We start from the raw sequence: 25829 nt of genomic DNA, 5'->3' as shown, positions 1-25829 counted from the left end.
AAAAAGATTCTGACCCAAATCTTTCTGCAGTACAAAGAGTCACCAGTGTTTTAACACAGAAGTCTTAAGTGCAGGCCACAGAACGATATATAGGTTTATATCCTTCCTCCCGTTGCTAATAAAGCACCAACACATCCTTGAAAGCTCTCCCCACCTGGGATATATTTACGGGCATACATTAGAAAGTTGCCTTTTCGGCCAGAGCGAATAGCAGTTCTAAGACTGCAGCGTTAGCCTCAACATCCTGAAACGCCCCTTTTTACAGAAGATGTGAAATCCAAAAGCTTGTTAAGCTGAAAGAAGGGTCCAAACAACCAAATGCAAAGTAATAGCAAAATAAAAAGCAGAGGCAAAGAGTGCAAAGAGTGGTTCGCTGGAGAAAGGATGCATGGGTGGGAAGAGAGAAGGAATGAAGAAATCGTATTCTTTTGCCCAATCTGTTTTTTGGTTGACAAAGGTAAGAAAATCCAGGAATTGCTGCTCTCCGCTAATAATATCAGCGGTGTAATTCCAGAGCAAATACATTAACTAATTCAGTCAGAATAAAGGATAGAACACATTTGGAATACTGATTCATCCATGCTCATCAAAATGACATCTGAAAATTTACATGTTGAAACAGAATCCCCCAAAAATTAATCTGGAAGAAAGCCCAAGAGGTTTCCCACCTGTGTTCCTTCCCCAAGGAAGGATCAACTATTTGCGAGTGTGCCCTACGAAGCCATAGCAAATAGTTTGCAGCTGGACCAAAAGTTGTATTATTTTTATGGTATTTTGATTATCAGTTACAGTCTGGATGCATTTTAGTTTGCCAGAAAAGCTGAGGATGGAGGAGTACAGGGTCAGAAAGACCCAGAGATATGGACCCCTTCTGGCATTAGGCTGCTTCAGCTCTGGGGACCCTGCAGCTCTCGGCCAACCTGGCCCAGGGCATGACTAATGCAACAGTTTTTCTCCTAACTCAATCTAACTGTGTCTTGCTGTGAAAAGGAAGGACATAAGCAGTTTCCCCACTGAGACAGGGGAAGTAACAGTACACTTAAAATTGCAGTGACTTTATTTCTCTTTAAACACGTTTCAAGATCTCTTCCCTTCCAGTTTTGCCTTCTCTAGGACTAATGATTTTCTGCTTTTATTTATTGCTCTACAAAGCCATTTTTGCCCCAACAGAGTGGCAGACAGATGAAAAAGAGATATAAACTTCTTAATTATTCTTTGTGATTTCCTGAGCAACAACACACAGGTTCTGGGTGTAGAAAACCATTATTCTAGACTAATTTAGCTTCACCTGCTTCCCCCCCCCCCCACCTCAATGAATCTTTTCTCAGAAAGAGAAGTAGTCAGGGCACTGACTTTTAATTAGTAATGGGAATTCGGGGAGGATATACTTTCCGTGCATAAAAAACAGAATTCCCCTGTGTGAAGCAGTTCCCTATCACACAAAAGTATTACGACAAAGTCATGCTACCAAAGGCACACAGTTAAGGTTGCCCATATAGCATTAGTTTGTTCCCCTCACACAAATACATTGACATAGTTTATACTGTGTTTTCTTAAGGACTCCATCCTCAGTCAGCGTACAGAACAGATGGTAAGTAGTTATGGAACAACGATCAAAATATGTTGATTTATACTAATACGCTGCTATGGCCCACATATAATTGCACAGAATTTGAACTTTGCTCTGAAGACCCAATTTTATAATGACGCTATTTGCAGCAATTATTTTAACAGTTTCTGAACGCTTAAAAACATTTAGGATTGTAATTCCTTTTTTTTTTTAAAAACAGATGAGAACCAAGGCACAGGAAATGAGCTAGGTGAAACATCTCCATTAAATACATACTACACTCGAGAGCCTTTTTCAGTGCTTCACTAAGCACACTACCTGTGAATTACAGGAATATGGTGCAACAGAAAGCACAGTCAGGTTCTTGTATACCTCCTCTTACCTAGAGAAACTGCAGTTTGTTCAGAACACCAGAATTCAGAGAATTCAGAGCAAAGCATATTTCTGCCTATCAGACACTGCTTTCCGCTACGTTTTCGTTTGCGGCATCACAATATTATGAGCTAGCTCTTGTGCTCTTGTCCACATGACTTTGAAACTCATGCAACCTATTCCTCTCTCAAGACAGGCCTTCTCCTCTGCTCAAACCATACCGCAGCAATGCCATCCATTTTGCTGACTTTTTGATGTTCAGTTCTGTACTCTGTTCCAAGGTGTTTGCCTGGAATATGTTTTTCCTAGAAGACCTAAGAAGCTATCACTTCTCCAGTCCCTGCTTTTCACCCACAGTAGCAAACTTCTACTTCATTTAAAGTAAGATTTTTTTTGAATATAACATTTAAATTTGAAAGCATAGTAGTATTCAGCCTACTCATGTTAGAATTCAAAATGGTTTCATAACTGTTTAAATATTAAAATAACGTTAAAACATTACCTCTGATAAAAACAGAAACTAACTGATTATGATCCTGCAGCAGAATCCTGCTTACAGGCAACATGCGGTAACTCAACCAGCCACAAGATGGAAGATATCTGAAGCTGGAGAGCACTTTCTATTCCAAAACAATCTTCAGTCATATTTCATAGTTTATAAAATGCTTTAACAAACAGACTAAGTACAGTACCAAATAGTGTTTGACTTGATTTTCAGATTTTTTTAGTCCGAGCTTTGCACTGTTGCCTTGGTAGTGCAATATCTGATTTTTTTTTTTTTTTTTATTAAATAGTAGATATATAGCAACCACCTGCCAATAAGTTCCACAAAATCACCAAAATTCCCTCTATGGAGAAAAGAGGTTCTACTTGAGAAAGGATTTTGTTCTTTAAGGAATTCTCCCTTTCTTAGCTACTGATAAAACACATAGCAGAATATTAAAGCAAAGCAACTAACTTTCCAAAAGCATAATACTACAGTTATTTATAGTTTCATGTATTGCCTTATCTATGCTCATCCAATCCAGGTAATCATCCAATCTGTATAATTATGTAAGCATCCAATGACTGTTATGTTGCAGTTTTATCAATTCAATAAAAAAAACAAACAGGTATTTTGATAAAGCAGATATACAGGCAAAATGATTCAGCAACACTGATATTAGGTGAAGAAATTCTACATGTCTTACTAGATTGATTGGGGGTGGGGGGAGAGAAAAAACAAAACACATACCCGCAATCTGGAGCTGGGCACCACCTACAATCAGGATCCGCAACGAGCCATCGCCTAAGCATAAATTCTTCATATTTTTCCATCAAGACGTCATCATTTAATATCAAACGAATATCATGAGGATTAAATCGTTCTGAGCATTCTGGACAGCTAATATTAACTCTGCTCTCAGAAATTTCTATCCGGAGATACTGGCGCAAGCAATCCACACAAGATCTGTGGTGACAAGTCATGATCTCCGGGAACCTGTCCTTAGAGTGCCGCAAAAGGCACAGGGGGCACTCCATGAAGTCTCCGCTTGGTTTGCCGCTAGAGGTTGTTCCATTATCGGAAGAGGTACATGTGGAGAAAACAGAGTTCTTGTCTGTACACATTTCTGAATGAATGCTTTCAATACTTGCAATTCCATCGACACCTCCATTTAAATCCCTCGACTTGCGCTTCGTGTCTTTTTTTCTTCGAAAAAGAGAGCCCAAGGAAATTCGTCTTTTCTTTGGTGCCTTTTTAACTGAAGGTAAACTCACAGAGGAAGCAGAAGACTGCAGGTCCCGATCGGAGCCCATTTGCCGATGTAAACTCATGTCTAGGTCACTCATCAGAAATGGGTTAAATTTCACACACAACCCTAATCATGTTTAAGGATCAAAATAATCGAGGATACACGCTTAAGTCATATTGTTAAGTAATCCAGTTTGAGAGTCTTCATGCAGAAAAATGCACACACATCTGCTTTTAGCAAATTCTTCACAGAAACTCCCTATACAAGAGAAAGGAACAAGAAAAGGTAGATTAGAATTCACATGCATCGTGATTTTGGTTCTGAAAGAGCAGGGCACTCTGAAGACCTGCTATTCATATTAACTACCATCTTCTCATCTGACCCAATATTTTTTCCTGCCTGTTTTCTTCTATTACCTCTTTCTCATCTGAACAAGCCTGAGAAGTCCCCAGAGGCAAGGAACATCATGCATCAAGCAGCGCCAAGAACAGCATCTTCGCTCCCCTGCCCCTCCGGGGCAGGTGTGTTGGTTACCATCATGCAACATGACAACTAACATACAACAAGCTCTTCTGCAAAGCATAGTATAACAAGCTTATAGCATTGAAAACTTTTCTATTCTATCTTGTTTCCCATACATGTGATAAGGTCGCGTACAGAACCAATATACATAATTACCAGAAACAAGATTTTTCTGTGCATTTTTTAAATCCATTTAGACTACCAGCAGAAATCACTGTGGCTAAACAGCTTACGATAGTCTCATATACGAAGGGCTCAAGAGAAGTAAGCAGCTGCATATAAATATGTAAAGCATGTGAATATTTCAGGAAACAGAGCTGGAGAGTGAATAAGTAACAGCCAACGCTGCTTTGCTCTTGGATTTCTCTACTGCAATCTGAGTAGACCCTAGAGTTAAGGTGCTGACATCTGAATTTTTCATGAAACTCTTTAACCCTCCCCCCCAAACAAGATTCTTATCACCTCACGGTTCAAATAATCCCTTTGTACAGTAAGTCAGTGATGATCTGTCTCCTGCCCCTTAACTGATTTCCTCTCAAAGGAGAGGGACCAGCACTTTCCCCTCATCCTCTCACAGAAGTAGCAGTTCACCTCCAAGGAAAAAACACTAGCTTCCCACAAACACGCCAAACGTTCCCACTTCTTGACAGTTTATTTGTACAAAAAGAATTCATCTAACCCTTAGTGAACCACTTTTGTAACTGAAGGAAGACAAGGTGTTTCTTAAGAGATGCCAGTGTTGCATAGCTGGATGCAACCACTGCTGGCACCATTTTTTCCTTGGTGTTTTCCAAGCTTGCCTCCCAGAAAGGCGGTCTACTGAGTTTCCATGACTTCACTCGAGTGTGCTAATATTTGAACCTGATACTAAAAACAAGTCAAAAAACAGAAACAGAAGAATGCACAGAGCCCACTAATAATAATACAAAAACACAACTTCTAACTTGAGCCTTTTGGTATGGAGAAGACTAATGGGAAAAAACATCGACTGAGCTGAATAGCCCCATTTAACTGCGCCCAAATAAGCTGCGTACCAACTACCCACCCGCTGCCCAACAACTGTGTCCCCTCTACATCACCCGTCACCGAGGTGCCCGGGGCCAGACGAGAAAGCGGCAGAGGACGGCTGCCCGGTGGCGGAAGCAGGGATGCCGCTCCACAGAGGGCACGCGCACATAGCTCACCAGCTGCCCCACTCGCCGCACGCAGCACATGAACGGTGCACCGTCCTCGGACTCCTGCAGCTCGAGAGCATACACAAGCCGGCAGGCAGCCAAGTTGATGCTATTCAATTCATACTGCCATCCAGTACAATGGTATCCCCACAACAACATTTTGCTTCATCAAGTGTAAGAAGTTCAAACAGAAAACATACTATCTCCTAGTTTTGCTAAAAAAAGATCTTATGTTTGGGCCGCTAGAGGTTTTCTTTTTTATTTAAGAAGAAACATAAAGCCACTATATTCTGGTTTTTCAAACGTGAATGATTATTACTTTTTTATTTTTTGTAAAGAAAAGTCTTACCACCATGGCATACTATTCAAAAGATTTTGTTTTATTCCCAGGGTCTAAAATAAAGCATTTTTCAAGAAAATAAAATATTCTTTCTTGCTTCTGTATTAAGGGAACGTTTTCAGCTTAAAAACCTAATCAAAAAGAATCTTGGATGCTTTACCTACTTCTGTTCCCAAAACAATTTTAGTAGTTTTACAGCTGCTGTTTCTCATTAAATGAATTAAAACATTCCCTTATCTGAACCAAAAAAAAAAAAAAGTGAAATTGAAAAATGACAAAACAGACCATTCATCTCTCCAGAACTTTGGCATTAGAATATATCACAGATATCATCTGCAGATGGTAGACAGCGTCTGAAACATTCCCAAATACACAAACCCTACAGTCTATGGCTGAAGATGAGTTAAGTTTGAAGATCTAGAACTGCAGGAAGAATGTTGAAAGCGTTATTATAACTACATAGTTACTGTCACTTATATACTTGCCCAGATACTACCAGGACAGTGGAAAATGACATCCTTCTCAAAACAGGAGAGTCTACGAAGACGCACAGCGGTCAAAGCACTCATTTCAGGCAAGATTTTTTAGTTTTTTTTTAAATGTAGGAAGTAAACACAATAACATAGCCAAGACTACACAAGCCTTCCCCCCCCACCCTTTCTCTGGAGAGGAAAGAATGCATACTACAACATTTTTGCCAGCTTCAACAGATGTACAAAATCAAGAAATAGAAACTCTGGTGTTGAACCAGTTGTACTTCTTAAATAAACAAAGATTCTCCCATGCTCTAAAGCAACAGACCAGCCAGGCCTGCGCAGGGCGATCTGATAAGCACTCTCTCAGAAATAGCACACTGCTCTTATAAAGAAAACAGCTGAACTTCTGTCAGGCTTTTTGAGCAGAGAAGCTGCCAGTTATTTCAAGATGATCAACAATTACTCTCTTGCAGATTAAAAAAGAGAGTTTTAAAAGCCATACTCTTCCTTATATGGTAATTTTGAATTGTCATTTTAGTGACGTTAACAGATGACTTCACTGAAGTGAAAAGATACAGCAGATGATTTATTACAGGAAAATGGAAGGCAAATCATGTAACACTACTTACGCTCAGAGTTATACAGGATCATAAAAGCCTTACTAGTACAGTATAGAGCATTGGCCAGTTCTCATATTGCCCAACCCAACACAGCATCTGCATGCTTTTGCTGACAGAGAAAGGAAAAATATTTTATTTTGTACAGCAGTAGAACACAATGCCTGGATTGTTCCAGTAACAACGTGCCAATATGAAGGAGACCGTGTGAAAAATAGAGCTGTGAAATCAAAAGACTTAGAAGGAGCTGAGATACACAACTATGAATGTGAATAACCTGATGTTGAGAAGCAGCATTCGTTTCAAGCGCTGCACCACTCGCGCTGACTAGCCTAGACTTTGTCAGTGATGCAGAAGAAACTACTATGAGCAACAGGGATGGGATAAAAGCAAAACAAAAAACCAGAACGACTCCTAAAAATTTAAGTTCATAACTATCCCCAACATTTCCTCAAAAGCACTTTCAGACTATAGAAAAGGCATGGTTTTGGCTTCCTGCCCTGCCTAAAACCCTGCCACAAGTGAGAATTCCATCAGTTCTTTGAATTCCCCTCATGCCTCAGGCTACCACAAAACACCAGTGACCACAGCACAAAAGCACCTTCCAATCTGAAGAGTTCCAAAAATACAAAGGACGTTTTTATGCATAATTCACATAGGGCTTGGTACTTAACTGCTAGCTGTTCCTTCAGTAATCTCCCTTAAATTATTTGCTGAGGAAATCTATCACCACTCACATACAGTTAACATCCTTTTGTAACTCTTTTTCAAGCGGAGCTGCTTTAAGTAAGTGTTATTGCTGACCATATAACAGAGGGGAAGGGAAAGGAAAGGAGTAATATTCCCTACAAATGGTACAGGGCAAAGCTCTCAATTGGAAAATGACTGGGGGTGATAAATATCTCCTGGTATGTCTCCCCATAACATATCCTGTGGATGACTCATCTAATCAACTTCAAGACTTGTAAGAAATGCTCTAGGACAGCTGGGTATAACCATATTGATGTTGCAAGGAGAAGAGAGTGATAAAATCTGACTCGTGCAAGCTAGCTGCTGCAGAATAACCCGCCCGTGTTCCTAGCTGTCCTCTAAACGGATCAGCAGCATAAGCTTAACGCGCTGCCTGCTCTTTCGCCATGCATTCACTCTAGCATACAGGGGCTACAAGCCTACCAGCACAGTAGTTTGACACACCTTTGCAAAATAAAGGTGAGTTTGCACATAGGTGCAGGAAAGGAGAAAAAAAAAACAATAAAAAACAATGAACAGACGCAGCTACCTCCTCACTAAAACCCTTAAATGTTCCCCTCATGCCATTGGTACTTAGAAGACAATTTCTGATTTCCTGTTGCAAGCAAATACCCTTCATTTTAGGCATTTGCTCCTCCTGGTAACTTAACCAAGCACCAACTTGGAGTGGGCATAATGAAAGCTATTTCTTGATTAAACAGCTGATAACAGATGCTAAACAGGGAAGTTGTTAAATCTCAACACCTATTTTCTGTAGCTCTTTTCTGAGACGCACTACTTCAGCTTAAAGAGCGCTGTAACAAAAAACCCTCCAGAGCTCAAAGTTCATCCACTAGCAAGATGCGATCTGAAATACATCCTGCTTCCCTACTCCAGGGCTGTTAATTCCTGCTGTTAATCACGCAGCATCCTTGGGAACTTCTCACCTATGAGCTGGCATCTGAAAACATCTACAAAAAAAACTTACCTTTTTGTTTACCCCCAAATGAGTAACTATTCAAAAAGCGTACGTGGACACAAAGTAGTTCCTCAAGGAAGAAGCAAGTGCACGCTTAAATTTGTTAGATCTAATGCAAATCTAATACACACAGAAGTGAAATATCTAATGCTTTTCATCCAGCTGGAGAAGAGTATTTGCTTTTTGGTTTTCAACATACCTGATCAGAGCTAGCCACGTTGGTAGAAACTCATCTACAGCAGATTGGTCAGAGAACGCATCTTATTTTTTGAAGTATGTATACTATTTTAATATTATGGTTCTTACACCATAAAATTAAAATGGAATAAAATATAAAATGTAGAAAAATATACAAAAGCTTAAGCTATTAAATTAAATGCCAATACACAGGATTTTTAAACAGCAATCAAATGTTCCATTAAGCATTTTTAATGTCAATTCATTCCAAAATAGATTCAAATTGGGAGAGGGCAGGGGGAAAACAACCTTTTGGTCCCTTTTTTTAAAAACGGATTTTCAATTCCTTTTTGTTGGCCTTGGTTTAACTAATAAAATCTGACATCACCATGAGTTAAAACAGTGAGGAGTAATCTTATGGAGCTTAATTTAGATGGCTATGTGCTTCTATGGTATTATGTCTCATTTTAAAAAAAAATTACACACACACAAACTCATTAACACATAGGGTATCAAACGATGCTAGGACTATTCGGCTTAATCGCAGATGGTGCGGCACACGCCGAACAAATGCTTTGCAACTTGGAAGTAAACAAACTGAATTATATGGAAACAACACTCATAAAACCTTTGTATGCAAGAAGTTGAGAAGATCTTTTAGTGGTAACAACGTAGCATAGGTGAAATGCTTTGTTGCAACAATAACAGAACGAACTTACGACCCTCCTTCAATTTTTTCCTCAAAAATTAAAATTAGGAATAATGACATACCTGCCAGGTAGCGTTTCCAAGACTGCAAAAACATCTTTAAATTCACTTTGGAGGAGGGGAGGGTTTGATTTCTAACTTTGACTCCTAACAAAAGGTGAAATTAAACAGTTGATGTTATTGGGATTAAACTGGAAAAAATATTCAAATTAAGAAAGTTAAGTTTATATCAGAAGACTTCTCAAGCTTTAGAAAAGCACCCAGACCTACTGACACTTGTTCTTACCAAAGGCTTGCAGTGATTTGTTAAGGAACGCCAGGATACAGAAATGTGAAGTCAAGGTGACTTAAGAGAGGATTTAAATCCAACTGAGCTGTGTAAAACTACTTTAAAAATCATACTAGTGTAAATTTTACTCATTACAGTTTCTCTTTTTCAAAAGAGGGCAACAGTAAGGTTGCTTAGGTCAATTTTGGAAAATTTAAACAAGAAGTAATTCTGACTCCTCAAACACTTTTGCAAGAAGATCCCTTTACTCCATGTCCTACTTTGTTCTGAGAACCACATATTTGAACGATTCACTTCAGTACCCAAACAATTTTGTGCGCATAAAGCTAGAGCTACTCCCATTACTAGCAAATCTTTTTCAAACTGAAAATTATTTCATCATTCAACTAGGCTTTTACTTCCTTGCACTTATTAGGACTAACGATACAAGCACAAGAGACCATCCTTTTAAAAACAGGCATCTATTGTTGGGCTACCAAATCCACACTTGGGAATTCAAGGATGAGTTTATCAAAACCTTCCAAAATCTGTCATGACAAGTCTCAGACTTTACACATCAACTTCAAACAGAACAGCAGCTTTGGCGAAATAACTTCATCTTTAACTTATGCCAGTTCAAACGATAGGGAGTTGAGTTGCTGACAAGTATCACATTGGAGTTAGCACCCGTGAAGGTGCTGACAAGATCTTGAACGTGTCTATGCCAGTGCCAGAACTGATAAGCACAGACTAGACGCTTTAGCCCTGAAGTGAAAGGATTATTGGATATCACTGTATATCATATTAATGAGTATCAAAAGTAGACAAAAGTTTGTAACAATTCCCTCATCATGTGCAGCCCTTCTTTTTAGCTGTTATCTGCTCTTCAACTGGGATGTTCACTAAAGCAAGAACAAGATTGCTATTTATTTTTAAAGCATCTTTCAAATATCAGAGTGAAACAACGATTTTCCCTAATCAACTTTATGCCTAGATTATTACTCAATATTACGAAACATTTGATTTTTACAGATACTATCACACATGAAGATTTAAGAAAAACAAGCACTTGTGATACAGAGATACTTCAACCTCTTGAAAATCTAAATGCTGTACTGTTATCATGCCGTAGCTTGCACTTTATTTTTCCGCGAAGTCCTGTGTCGATTATCTGGAAATGCTATTTGCACTTACGGAACAAAGCAATATTGTTTGCAAGACAATGAAGCAAACAGACAAGACTATGAGCCACTTGGGCTCGCAGCCTGTGACAGTCAGGCTGACCAGCCACCAGGATCAAGAGACTGACAGAAGCACACACACCGCAACACTGCAGAACGCCCTGAAGTTCACTGTCATACAGCCTTCTATTTTAAAACTCATAACGGCACATAGCACGTGACAAACCAAACCCGACAGCCAGAAAAATCTCCAACATTTAATTAAAAACAAACAACAAAAATACCCCTTATGCTTCTTCCTTAGAAACTGATGCGCAATACATCCTGTATCATGTGTCTCTGACAGCTGCTGTTAGGAAAGGAAGTCTTGCAAGCTGCTCGACTCATTCTGAAAGTCTCGGCCAACCGCTTGCCAGCTCCAGCAAACTGCTCCCTGGCGCTTCTAGGCCATGCTCGTGGAGTTCGTTTGCCTCCTCTTTTTTTTTTCCGCCCCCCGCCATCCTTTTAAACACCAAAGCAACCCTTAAATAAAAGGCTGCTAGAAGAGAAATAGTTTTTCTCTACAATTCAAATGGTCAATACAAGATTTCACCAGCATAGACCCAGATTATAAGCAAGGTCTGTCACGGTAAGATGGACGTCCACTAATACTCCTCAAGAGCCCACGCTGTATGTACTTACGCTGGCAAATGGCAAACAGGCAAGAATTTCTTAAATCCTAAAAACTTTAACTTTCCAAACCAGCAGCATTAAGTCTAGGTACACTGAGTGCAACGACTGACCAAACTAAGAACTCAGTGGAGAGGTATTGCTTTCTATTTATGACTCTCCAGACCTGCATCTGTTGCAAACAAGACAAGCAGGCTCAGTTTGCCCTTATCTAACCAGGCAAAGCAGCCTCAGCACAGCCACGCGCTCCCTCACAGCGCCGAAAGCTCCTTCTCTGCACTGTGGTGCGTTACTGTAAGCAAACCGTACACCAAACTCAGGCAGCACAAACCAGTCACGGGTACCTGGGGGAAGGGGACACCAACAACACGAACAAAACAAGCTTTTAATTATTTCAATCTTTTAACCACTAATAACCTCACACTAGCACAATGTTTTCCTGTTTAACTGACGGGAATGCATTCTCTCGAAGCAATGATGGGTACGCACTTTTATTTCTGAACGTTGGGGAGAGATTTATTCATATTTATTGAATAATGTTCTAGAACATCTGACTAGTTAGTGATCTGGAAAGTGGAAGCAATCCTAAGGGATTAAACCTGCAAAAGCTACCCATGCACAAAAACCACTGTTTTAGTCTGACTGTATTCATACTGCCATCTTAATCACAGACTGCTTCTGAACCATGAGCTGCAAAGAAAATTAGTCTGTATTAAAGAATCATTTAGAAGAACTCCTTTCTTGTTTGACCTGACTAGGACAATTAAAAAAAAAAAGTCCAAACTTTCCCACCTCCAGAAGAATATATAGTAAATTCCGCTTTTAAAATCCTAATAATCTGTAAGTACAGTCAATGTAAAAGAGCTAAGAAAGTTTTGTTTCCTGCACTGTCACCAACCCTGCAAATGGAAAATACCACAACTTTTGAATGCTTAGATCATTCTTAGAGAACAACTTCTCCAAAATGAAAGTAACCAGGACCTTCACAAATTTCCAGAACGTGCATAGGTAATAAATGCCATCCTATGCGCACATCTGTATTTATGCCAGATCAAACAGTAACGGCTATGTATTGGGAGGGGCACAAAAGAGGTGACTGATCTCAGCTCCTGGCTCCTACTAAGTTTTAAGATTTTTCTCCCTTGCACTGGGCAAGTTATTATTGATCAGCTGACTGGCAGTGTCTTCCAGCTCTGAGTCTTTCTCTGGCACGCCTAACCTCTGGTTTTTTTTTTTTTTTTGGGGGGGGGAGGGGGAGATGAGTACACTAATCTTCAAATATCTTTGCCTCAGAATAAGAGGTGCTGGAAACCTGGAAACTATTCAGGTATCACTCATTAATCCTCTGGTAGTGCCGTTTTATCCATTCTGCTAACAAAATGGATACACAGAGACGCTTTGGATAAAACTTTCAAAAGGTACTCAAAACTAACTTGAAAAGGCAGTAAGTTAAGAAAGGGTTTGAACTCTGTCAGCAGAGCAAATTAAGCTGTGTTACATTCCGCCAGGATGGGGTAAGAACATGGGCACAGTTTACTGAAAGCAACTGCGACAACTCACACAGAGCACACGATTACACCACTGCCAGTGTATCGCAGCCCTCGGTAAGCAAACAGCCACTGAGCACAGCGCTGTGAGTCTCTTTATAGAGAAGCCAATTATCCCGGAAAACATAATTCAGCATGAAACTTCCAGAAAAACTTGGGTAACTGAGCAAATAATCCAAGCTAGTCTGACAAAGGAACTACGGCAGGGTTTTCAAGACCCGGTTACGACTTAACGCCATAAGCGCTGAAATCATCTTGACGTGGTGTCCACCTACAACGCTACACCAGCGCAACGAACCACTTCTGCTCACTCACAAGTGAGACTAGTGCAAATGCTAACACAGCATGCTTAATTCCACTGCTGCCTGACCCATGAATTTATTCTGTCAGCGTACAAACGTTAGTGCAAAATCCTGCATGGATAAGTTTAAATCACTGAGTCTGTTTTGTGTTTAATGACAGCTCTGGTTAAGCTGGCGCAATTTTAAGTACAGATCAAGATCACAAAAGAACGAACAGACAACTGGAAGAAAAAGAGACAAAAACAAAGACAGGGAAAGGTCTAGCCAGGGAAACAAAAATAATCCGCCCTGCCAGGAACACTGCCTCTAGCTTCCAGACAGGAAACATTTGCTGCCTCCAGAAAAACCATTGGCGTCAGGAAACGGCAAACGTACGGAGAAAGTTATCTCACAGCCCTAACCTAAAGTAGCAAGAAATGACAACACTAGAAAAGGAAGGTAGAGGAGAAAAACTGGCTAGCTGTAAAACAGAGAGCCTTGTTTACTAACACTTTAGGGTGAAAAGTTCATTTTTACCGACACTTGCGGGGGAGGGGAAGGGTAAGAAAAGAGAGAGGGCGAGAGAGCACACCCGCGCAGCGGCTGCACGCAGCACAGCTAGGGCAAGAGAAGAGGGGTGCTCTCACAGCCTTTACAGGCAAACTTCCCTGGCTTTGTAAGTAGTGCGTACACCAGTTAAAAAGCACAAAGCAAGAGAAAACTGAATGCTCGTCATCAAAAGTATCCCTGATGCCGTAACTATGCTGGAAAATACGATATGTGCCAACACGAGGAGTTTTTCTGCCAGCAGTTGTTCCACCTACAACAACATCATACTCTATGCCAAAAAATGTGCTATGTCAGCATACAGCTGGATTTAGCCAGGTTGATGCGAGTTTTTTCCCACATTTTTCACTGACAGCAATACAGTACAACTGTAATGTAGACTGGGGTTAAACAGATTTTCTCTAGGCAAAAGTTCGCTATACCAAGTGGCTAGAAAAGTCAGTGCAAAAACCACATTCACTGTTTTCTGATACCCTCCCCCTCCACATTCACAACCATATATACACATGTAAACTCATAATCCACCTAACATCTCTTTAAATACATATTACTGGATGTTGCTTTCCTCTCTCCACCTCCCCATCATCTTAAACAGCTCTTTCTACACAATTAAGGAAACATCATTAATTAGGCCTCCTTGTGGGGTAGGCTGTGACACATCAGCAACTTTAGACAATTACAGGCACAGAAGAAAAAAAAAAAAGAAACAAGCAAAATACAATCCCTAGAAAAGCTACTGTGCTTATTTTCTCCAGTGTTTAAAACAGCTAAGCATTTTCTAATCATAATTTCCAAACCAGCCCATGCGATTTCAGCTTCTAAGGTAAAACCATACTTTGTGGTGTTTAAACAGTAACACTGGAGCATGCCTTCAACTATACTCTTTTAGTAAAACTGAACTGAAAGCAATTCTCCTATCTTTTTACAAGTCAGAGTTAAAAGCTTTCTAGATCACAGAAAGATAGGATTTGTTAAACTAAGTTAGTACAGAAGGAAATGCTTTTTGCTTAATTAACAACACTGGAAAAAATTCCTTGCTCAATACATATAGTACATTTCTGAAAAATGCATTCCTTTTGACTTCCAGTAAAGCAGCGTTATGGTGATCCTGGCGATCCCAGCTTAAAGAACTAAAAGCAATATCCTGCAAGCTGAAAGCGTCAGGTACAAATATTTACAATATGATCTTCAATGTTCGTAACAAACAAATGAGACAACAGTTTGTCAAGTTTTCTACCCATAAAGATATAGACTGAGTATTAAGCTACAAATACCATTCACAATGATTTTTTTCTTCGAGTTTTGCTTCATTTCCAATATGCCGTTACCATAACGAATGAAGTGACTGAATGTACGCAATGCAAAACCTCACCCCAACTTGGCTGACGTCAGAGTTTTCCTGCCAGCAGATGCTTTGGAAGTAGCTACACAGCCCAATGGAGCCTTAACATAACTCAGAGGTTGCATTCCTGAGCCACAAAGCAAATGCAGAAGGGGGGAGGCTGAATTCAATTTTCCTGACAGAGACTGCTGCTGGGTCAGACATAGTCTCTCCATGCGACTGGCTCATTTTCCCAGCATTAGGTAGATTATCTGCACCAAACAGAGCCAGAAAGAGAACAAAGCAGCAGAGGCAAGAGCTGAGGTCAGGTAAAATGAGCAGCTCAGCAGCAACTGGGGAGCGAGGGCAGGGACACAGCCCTGGCCCTCAGCGAGCACACCTTCTCCCTCCAGGCCTCGCAGCCTGACCCAGACAGAATAAGGGCAGACAGCAGTGCATCTGTCTTCTCTTCAAACTTTAAAAACAAAACAGATGCCTCAAGAAAGAAACAGTCATTTGAATTATCTAACAGTAGAAAACCGAGCCAAAGCCAACAGTTTGTACGCACTGCAGATCTCTCAAGACTAAAGATTTCTCAGCTGCCTGCTGATACTCTTGTGTCCATGACAGTGGCAGAATCCCTCATACTGGCTATTTGGGGAGCAAACAACTATATCAAGAGGAGCTCAAAAATTAATTCAAAAGCCTCATCTATTCACTCACCTTTTTGTAACTACTATGGGTTACCTCTGCTCCAATCCAACACTGGTCAGGCTTTGAATTTTTGATCAAAAGGTTAGGTGTTCACTCTAAACAAGCCATGCACAGCCACCAAGAAAGGTTCATAAGCCTGACCACTGATGTCACAAATACTCAAACTCCAAAACGTGTACGTGAAAGGACACTCACAGTCACCTCACTAGACAAGGACGCTGTGAGCCATCTACCCACAGTACTCTTAACTACCCACATCCATTCACCTAAAAGGCTCCTTCTTCCACTTCCATCACAGTTTCTATCTGACAGCTAGTGCCACATAAAACAAAGAAAAAGAACCAACAACAGGAGACAGCAAGTGGCTGAAACAGATTTAAAGCATGATTTTTACAAACCTGCGCACAAACGTTCAAAGGATAATGACATTTAGTTTCCACAGCTACTGTCAGCACAACTCTCTTTTGGAACAAAAATCAGCTCCTGGGAGAAAAAAGAATGTCTGACAGAGAAACCAGACAAACCCAAGTTGATGCTGACATTCAAACAAAAAAAATAAAACCAAAAAAACCAAACCCAAATATTCAGAAGAGCTTCAAGTTCCATATCCAAAGGGCTAAGTCTGCTCCTAGATAACCTGGTGACACTGTTAAGCATTACCTGCAGCTATCTGCAGTTTACTAAGACACCCCGTTCCAACTCAGTGGACTGTGATCTGGACAAACCTGTATTTGTCTTTGCCATCTCCCAGCAAGACCCAATCAATACAACACACTCGGACAGGACGCCAGCTGCTCTCAGGAAACTCCAGCTAACACAGCAAGAGCCCTTCCCCTCCGCTACGTGGATTGCTAGGCTCTGATGTCAACCCAGGCCTTTCCCTTGGCTTTTGAAACAAATTCAACAAATGAGTCTTTTGGGGGCAGGGGACGGTTGCAAAGTGGATATGCCAATGGCCAGAGTAAAGTAAATAAAAGAATAAAATGGAACACACACACCAACAAAAAACCCACTAAAAACTATTTAAAGTTTCAAGAAAGAAACATTACCATCAGCTTCTTTCTTCAGGCAGTACAGAACTTGCTACAGAGGAGCTGAACCACATGTGTGCAAGGGAGAATTTTTCTAGAGTCTACTCTATCATGCAGGACAAAGTTCCACAGAATGAATAAATATCTTCGCCCTGATGACTGTTCCGTATCCTTGATTCGAAATGTACTTCTCTAACCTTCTGCAACATGCATGTGGTTTCCTTGCTACAGCTAGCATGAGACAAAAATGAATCATATGCTGTAATAGTGTCACCACGGGGAATAAAACGGGCCCATATCTTTGTCACTGAAGAACAAAAGTCCCTCGTAAAAATTTTGTTGCTCATTTGTTTCCATTGTGCACAGAAAGAGTTAACTTTACTTTGCAGTGATTCTGAAGTTTAACTTCATCTGAAAAATAAGGCATATAAAATGTCAAAACAGTTTTAGTAGTCTATAAATAAGACATTTTAAATCAGGCCCTTTTAACTTAGGTAAGTTGTTATAACTTAGGTAAATTGTTAAAATACCAATTTTTATGATTTGGCAGTTACTTAGACGCTTCAAGTCTGTTTTGATTCAAACAGTAGCTACTTCAGCAAATTATCTTTACTTTGCAAAAAACGCAAATGTTATATGCTTCTGGTATATTAACTCTGTTTTCAGCAAGGAGGATTTATAGACCATTCTCTAATAAATTATTCAACTCTATATTAAAAAAATGACAAACTGCATAACTGAAAAATTATTCAGAAATTAATTCTGAAGTTCTCTTATTTTTGGCTTCTCTTTCCCCCCTTTTTCCTCAAGTCTTTTCTGTGTTTTGCCAACTCACGTCACTTAAAAAAAAAAGAGACAATTAGCAAAATAAGGTATTCATGATAATCTCCTTTCTGTCCTTATTTCTCTTACCTTTTTAATTTGTAATTTGCAATCTCATTGTTTAGCACTTCTCATCCTGAAACCATTCCACTGATTGAAAACATTCAATCATCAAGTATTTTCAAGGGACATGCATGATTCCTCACTCTTTAAAATTGGATACAACTACAGAACTACTTTGCCACAAACTTACAGCCAATATTATAAACGAATCCTCCTTAGAAGAGCAAAGCTGTCATTATCATCCACCAAAATAAAAAGATCACATTGCATCTATCAAAGTATTGCAATTGTGAGAGCTGTACACTGGAATTCAAGCATGCAAAAAGCCCAAGACTCATTCAAAAAGTATTTAAAAACTAAAATGAGTAGAGAATATGAATAATAAAATGCAAATAAACTACAAGAATGATATGCCAAGTCAATTCCGATGTCACAACGCTACGTCCAAAAACAATTGTTTTGTCCCACGTTACCAGACTTAACCATTAGCTGCTAATACTAGCAAACTTCAACTCCAACTGAAGCGTATGCTGCATGAAGCCTTTTTAAAGGACTGCTGGTCAGGCTGACATTGTTCCATACTAGGAAGATAACAACAGTAAAATTTATGCGTATACATCACTTCGTTTAAATTTGCATTTTGATACAATTGGTTTAGATATGTCCATACTTCCCCCTTCGAGTCTGGAGCAGCGTCAGCTACATTTGAGGCTTTTCAATGGAACAGAAAAGATTGTCTGTCAAAAACAACTAGCAAGTTATTCCAACTCAACAACTGTGACTGTCAGGGTACAACCCCTCTCCCTTCTATTTAATGGCCTCCAAATGTCCAGCCACATACTCACCTCTGGAACCACAATCCTAGAGAGCTCTGCTTGCTACAGAGAAGGAAAAGGCAAGAGGAAAAGGAGAAAGAGAGACAACATATGAAATGAGTAGAGTGAAAGATAAGCTACCAGAGAAGTCACAAGTCTATACGCAACTGGCACACAAATGCGTGTTCCTTGTTCACCAGTTTCACCTCACTAATGATACTGTGGCACACAAATGACTAACAGAAATGAGGGAGGAGGGGGAAAACGTGACACAAATTGTTCCCAGGATGATAATACAGATAAAAAAGGGTGGCTTCTAAAAATCGTTAACATTAGTTATGTAGGTAATCTCTATCTGGTTTGAAATAATGAAGTGATACCTTCTACTCCCTCCTTAAGTATGGCTTGGTAGGAAAGAAGGCACAAATACACAAGTTTGGATTAATTACACAAGTAATTAATTAATACACAAGTTTGGATTGAGTCTATTTTTCCAGCATTACCAACACCTACGGTTCCTACCGTACTTTCCCAGTTTGAACAGTACGAACACCTTCTGTATTTGGCTTGAATAGCAAGATATATCAAGAAATCACAGCTAGCAAGTATTTTTCTAGCAATTAGGACATTAAAGTCTTCGTAGTAAATAAAACAGAAAAGGTCTTTTTCATATAGAATCAAGTATTTCCCATGTGTTTGCCCATACTCCACATACGAGTCCCATACAGCCATGCCATACCAACAGGAAGCAAACAACAAGGCGACCATAAACACATCACAAGGTATAACGTGGTTATAAGAGACAATATTTCTACTCCTCTTCTGCCTGCAGAAAGCCCTTGTCTTTACGTAAAGATTTTCTGCTTCTGACATAAAATCTTATGAAATACCTTGTGGGTCACAGAGATAAGTTAAAAGTTGTGAGAGGACTATTTAGCATTGCACAACTGCGCTCAAAAATTAAGGATGGTTGGTTCAATCTCAGCAAGTACGATGGCTGGATACGCCTATCTGACCCTCACCACCACTTTCGGAGACCTCAGGAAGCCTTCTTTCCCAGGTCTGCAACAGAAATCTGACCGACAGTGCTGCTGTAAGTAGCAATGTCTGTAGCCGGGATTCCTAACCCAAAAGCAGCTGGCGGCTTGCTACAAGGAAAAGGTGCAAGCGCTACAGCACCTGGGAGATGAACTCTGCTAAGAGAGGACAAGACAGTTGTGCTGTCTGGATAGCAGCTAGTGCTCTAGCAGCCATTTCCCAGATCTTCCGGGAAAAAGGGCACCGAGTCAGACGAAGCATCCTGAAGGCTTCTGAACTTCTTGTAGGACTGCACAGACATGTGGATTTTTTTTGAAGGTGGCCTCATGCCACAGATGGCTATTTCGCATTTCCTCATCATTAAGTGGGGACTCACAGGCTAAGCAGTGTACATTTTCTGCTTCACAACATTATACAACACTGAATTCACAAATCTCATCCAGGTCCGTAAGTCATTTTTACCAGACTCACGGCTTCAAAAGCATCAACAAACCAATCTTTAAAGTACTCGTGTGAAATCTGCATAGTACTTTTGTGATGGAAGATTATTTCTCCCACTTTACAAAATGGGAAACAGATATTAAGGCAGGAACTGCCACCTGAAATAGGATTAAGGCATTGCAGGCTGCTAAAGTTGTAAGACTGTTTTATGTCTTTATAGGATTCTGTTCATTCAAAGCTTATGCCAAGCATTTACAGCTGCAGTCATCTGCAAATCAACTCCTGGATGTCTAAAGATGGACATACAGGAAAACAACTAAGAAGTCTATGAGGGCCTTGTCCAACACCACACACTACAGATATAAAGATGAGGCTGCCACAGACTCCTCATTCTAGTGTGGCCTAACCTAAGTTTTATCTCGATACTCTCCAAAAAACATAGCTGTTACCTATAATGTTTCAAATGCCAACACAATTTTTTTCCTGTGTGTAGGGCATGAATATGTTCCCTTATATACATTTTATATGATTTAGTAGCATGTGGGCACTGGACAGGAAGGCCAATATAGTGTTAGATTTCTATCCCCACATCAGATCTGATTAATGTTGGCCAATGTACTTCTAAAGGAGGAAAGCAAACCTAGAAGAATACCTTCCCTCAAAGCAGGTACAGCCTGCTGCAGCGCTTCTAAGGCCAGGGGTGATGGAATACAGCTGAGAGGAGGAACACAGGAAACCCTGCAGTAAATCCATGCTCACGCAACAGCAGACAGAGAGCAGTGGCTTAGAAGGCTATCCAGGGCTAAGCTCCATTTAGCCTTCCCATCCATCGCTACCCAGGAACCAAACCCACATGACACTGTGCTCGCCCAGGTGTTGGCCAACACTTAGCAGGGGGTTAAGGATGACACCTGTGAGCAGTCCCTTCTTTCCTTCTATCCATTTTCCTTCTCAGGCCCTCAGGCTTGAGGGACACAAAATACACATATGGCAGGAGGGTAACAATAATGGGAAAGAAGGGAAACCTATCAGAAGAAGTGAAATTTGATCTAAAAGAAGACTTGCTGTTTGAGAAATTGAGAGCACTTGGGGCTCTCATCACTGCTTTGATGCCTGGAAGCTCAGAGAAGCAACTGAAGTATCTGACCAGTTTCTACACTGGCTGAAACAGGCTGGTTGCATGTGAAATATCCAGGAATTTAAACACCACACCAACCAGTCTCTAAAGAAAACGCTCAGAACAAATTTTCCAGAACTTGTCATTCTTCACAAATTTTCACAGGGACAGAATAAAGACGGAGCAAGGCTTCTGCTTAAGCAAAGCACAGAAAAGAAAAAAACCCAGACATCCATCCCTACTCCGAAACACTGGCGTTACTGCTTCACTTCTGTGTTCTCAGAAATACTTTTTTTTCCACTATCCAGATTGAAGCACAATACAAGTGTTTCAATCGAATTACAGTTTGAACCAAAAACCTAAAAACCTGGTTCTATATTGTGAAATATTAAACTGTCTTAATCATAGGAGTTACTGTCAGTTACAAATATTGCATACATGTATAGACATACCCTCCTAAAAAATATGAGCTCTTTATTACCCACTTGATGATAACGACCCCAATGAAAACAAAGGTCTATCAAGAACATTTCCACTATATTATACACTGGGCATGCCCATAAGAGTGTCTTTTCTTACATAATCTATTACGTTCTAAAAACAAAGCACTAAGAGAAAGGAAGCATCACTCTTACTTTACAGACAGGGATTGAGGCAGAGAAATAACGTGACTTGCCAAACTCTCACACAGACAGAGCGTAACACAGCCAGACTACAGACAGAAGAGAACATGTCTCATCTCACAGTCAGGGAGGGCTGGGATCACATGAACTGTCAGACTCCAACATCTGAGGTAATGAGCACTTAAGTATTAAGCCACAATAACTTTACAGCTGGCACTCGTGTGCCTGTACTGTAAGATACTTAAAACACCAGCTCAGTGTCTCATCACTATGGCTCTCTTTAACAGATATTTATAAATCCCACTGCCATCTGGAGCAGAAATAAAGCATGTTTTTTCCTCCCGCATATATATATCCCAGTAGTCTCTCTCAAATATCCATAGACTTCACAAGTAGAAAATGATTATGTTCTTCCTTTTCATATTTTACAGCACCATGTCCTCCATGTAACTGACATCACTGAAGAAAGAGCCCTGAAGTTTTTCTTTGCTCAGCAAAAGATATGGTCTCTAATGGTAGCCTGGAGGCTTAACGTCATTCAAGATTATGTCTTTCCCATCCCCAGAGGAACCACATACCTAAAGGGAAAGTATCTTGATGAAAAAGAACATAAAAACCATCCCACGGTATTTAATGAAATTTGCAGTAGTAGCTTTCAAAACTTGTAACAGAAAAAGGTGGATATGTTTAGATGAAGATTTCTATAGTTAAGCATCTCAGATAAGATAACCTAACATACATAAGGAAATGCTCACTATAGAAAGAATTAAAAATAGATGGGAGACCTTGCTTTCGCTTCTCTGAAGTAATCTTTTTTGAGAGAGAAAAAAAATGAGCATGAAAAAGGCTGCTATACTACCACTCAAGCTGCTTCTGAAATAGTAGTTTAAATTCTAGAAAAGGGTTTAAATACTAGAATAATGTAACCCCACATTTATTTTAAAAACCATTCAAGCAACTGCTTCACCTGATCATGTTTTGTAAGAAGAACTGCAACCTTCAAGCTGCCTTCCGATCCATAAATCGGTAAGCTACACCACGGACTACATCTTTTAAAACGTCCTGATGGAAGTGTATCTTTTCTAGGCATTTTCTTAGAAGGAATAGGATTTAGCTTTTATGTAAGAAATACCCTTTTGATGCACCTTTAATATCTATTGTATTAAAAACAAAATGCATATTTTACTCAAGCATCATAAACCTTATAAAAATATGTATTAAAATACCACAGTTTAACACATTTCAAGATATCACTAACCACTAAGAAAACAGGTAGTCATTTGACTAGCCACCTACATTCCTGACTACCCCCAAACTTCACAGGAACACAAGAACAGTTAAACCGAATTACACTGGGGTCCAGAATCCTGTCTTCAAGACGCCACAGCGTAGATGAAGGGTGCAGGAAACCTCTTACCGGGCCCACACCCTAAACGTGAACTCCTGGCAGACTACTTTCAAACCTAGAAAGTTCATCTCCCTGCCAAAATGTGCCACTATTTTCTATTGTAACTTTGTACATTGCTATCAAAACAAATTTCAAATATCTGTTGAGATAGGCCCAGACTTTGTCTGGGAGCCCTCAAGAGATTCGATGGTAATGGGTTCAACAGTCTAATCAAGCATGCTTTGAAGCATTTTATCCCTTTAAAATATTTAACTTATCGCGAATTTTACTGAGTATCACCTGGTTCTTACATCATGATCCAATGAAAACAGCAGTTTTAACTTGTCCTCATCCTTCTCCTACCTGAACAGGATTGCCACCTGCAAAGAGTGGAGACCTGGGGAGCAGTGGGGTTGGCAGGGGAAGCAAATACACCAATTTGTTCCAGAAAGCAAACGCACAACTAATGCCTGAGACAAGGAAGACTTGTATAAATCTTTTCAGTTACACACAGCCACTTGCAATACAATAAATTACATATTTTCTAAATTTACAAACAAACAGTTGAAGGATACTTGTTTCTGCTTTTGTCAGTACATTAGCAGAAAAACAGGAAATGAATCAGACTGAAATAATAAACCTTGAAAAGAAGCATCACGAAACCTTTTGGTCTTACATAGGTTTTTTTTTAAAGTGACCAAAACCGCAACAGACAAATTAACCTATCGTATCACAGTTTTAATAGACGAATGTGTAACTAATAGATTGCCTAGAAAAGGAAAACACATCAGGGTTTTCTTCGTTATCTTGGTGTAGTGGACCACAGGTCTCCTGTGGGTCTTTCTGATGTACCACATTTTCAGGCGGAAACTGAATAAATGAAACATAAGTGACCCATATATAAGTGTACTGACTGACAGAACACTAGACAAGGTAAGAAGAGATGTGTGGGCTGCCAAATAAACGTCAACGCCAAAGCAGAGTGAACCCTCCCTCTTTTTCTTCCTCTTTTTCTTTCCACCTTTGCCACAGAATCGGCCTTCTGTGGAACAACTCCGGGCTTGTTTCACGGATATGCTGTCAATACTATATATTACATTCCGCTAAGACTTCCTCCATTTATTTATGTAGGCAGCTTTCTTTTGGATGAAATCTCACTATTGCAATGCAAATTAAAACACTAAGAACTAGCTACCTAAGGAGTTACTGCTGCAGTAGACTTTGCATGTATACTTTGAATATATCCTATTTGAATAAATTACCACAACGAAAAGCCGAGATGACATTCCAGTTGTTTCTCCCCACCATCACATGGAGAAAGTAAACCTGATTGGATTCTGGATGCTGGTTTATAATCAAATTAATCTACTTATTTATGTATCAGAAACTGGATTACTAATTTTATACTGTGAAATACATCCAGCGAGTTCATACTTCCATTTGTAATGTTCCAATTCTTTAACAATAAATGTTACAAAAAATAACAAAGAAACCTACAAGGAACAGAACAAAATTCCTCAAATGGCATTACGATCTTTATACGTACGGTAACAGCAAGCAACCTCAATGACTGAAGAACACCATAGTTACGTATGATAGACGCTTAACGGCAACAGCCACCAAGTACCATCATTCTCTATCACTGTGTTCTAAATCCTAAACAATCTTTTTCTACAACTGATCAAAATACTAGCATTTGTTTATATGTGGGGATTAGCAAGTTTTCAGTTTTATTTTTAAAGTAAATTTTACAATTAGTTATTGCTACTTATTGCCACAGAGGCAACCCTGTCAAGGGGATAAAGTAGACTCTGATTCTTCTCTGGTAAACTAATCTATTTAAATTATAAAGCTATACCTGCAAAATATAAAATACAATTAAGACGACGAGGATTACAAAAGCAGAAAAATAGGATGTAATTTTTCCTGAACTTTTATTACCGGCAATGCATTGGAAGGAAAGGAGTTAGCTAGATTTTTCAGACAGCATTTGAGCTTTCAGAACCTTAAATTAAAAAAGAAAAAGGGAAAATCGAGCATAACTGATAACCTAAATATTAAACCTATGATATCCTTCTGTAATCATTTCTAACAGAAAAGCATGACTTAATTTTTTCATATACAAAATGAATAATTTCTACTCATGCCCCTATCCGGACGTCAATCTATCATCATTTTTCCTAAACCTAAAAGCAAATCAAGCTCTTTCTGAGCAATGTAGCTGGTTCCCAACCATCTCACGAATGTAACCCCCATTTATTGCTCTCTTCAAAAAGCTAAGTAATGGCTGGGTCCCCTCTCTCTCACAGAAGTTTGAAACCCCATTCCTCTGACTGCCTTTTTCATGCTCCCACCCCATGCTTGTCCTCAATACGTTCTCTCATACTTCCTCCTTCTGAAATAATGCCTATGTCTTTACATCTATGCATTTATGTTTTCAGAACTGCTAACCAGAATACTCAGGGATGAATAAGAGGTCCTTTAATGAATGTCATGAAATAAGTTACAATGACAAGAACAAAAATGAAACAAGTTCTGAAATCACT

General features: G+C 39.6%; 1 protein-coding gene across 10 annotated transcripts in view; it reads right to left on the bottom strand.

Moving 5' to 3' along the window:
- Positions 1 to 25829, bottom strand: part of RNF19A (ring finger protein 19A, RBR E3 ubiquitin protein ligase) — a 63043-nt gene that overhangs the window by 22245 nt on the left and 14969 nt on the right. For 7 of the 10 annotated variants that reach the window (XM_068932934.1, XM_068932933.1, XM_068932938.1 and 4 more), the window contains one exon: positions 3177 to 3933. In XM_068932934.1, the coding sequence (XP_068789035.1) occupies positions 3177 to 3772 (596 nt within the window). In that variant the 5' untranslated portion in view covers positions 3773 to 3933. Of the gene's footprint in view, positions 1 to 3176; positions 3934 to 9461; positions 9546 to 16995; positions 17018 to 25829 lie in introns of those variants that run through there. The other 3 variants (XM_068932929.1, XM_068932935.1, XM_068932932.1) reach the window with 2 other exon arrangements.

This window comes from Struthio camelus, chromosome 2 (assembly GCF_040807025.1).
Source record: "Struthio camelus isolate bStrCam1 chromosome 2, bStrCam1.hap1, whole genome shotgun sequence".
NCBI classification, from domain to species: domain Eukaryota; kingdom Metazoa; phylum Chordata; class Aves; order Struthioniformes; family Struthionidae; genus Struthio; species Struthio camelus.
The sequence above is the reverse complement of the archived record's forward strand: the minus strand, read 5'-3'. Positions and strand labels throughout refer to the sequence as shown.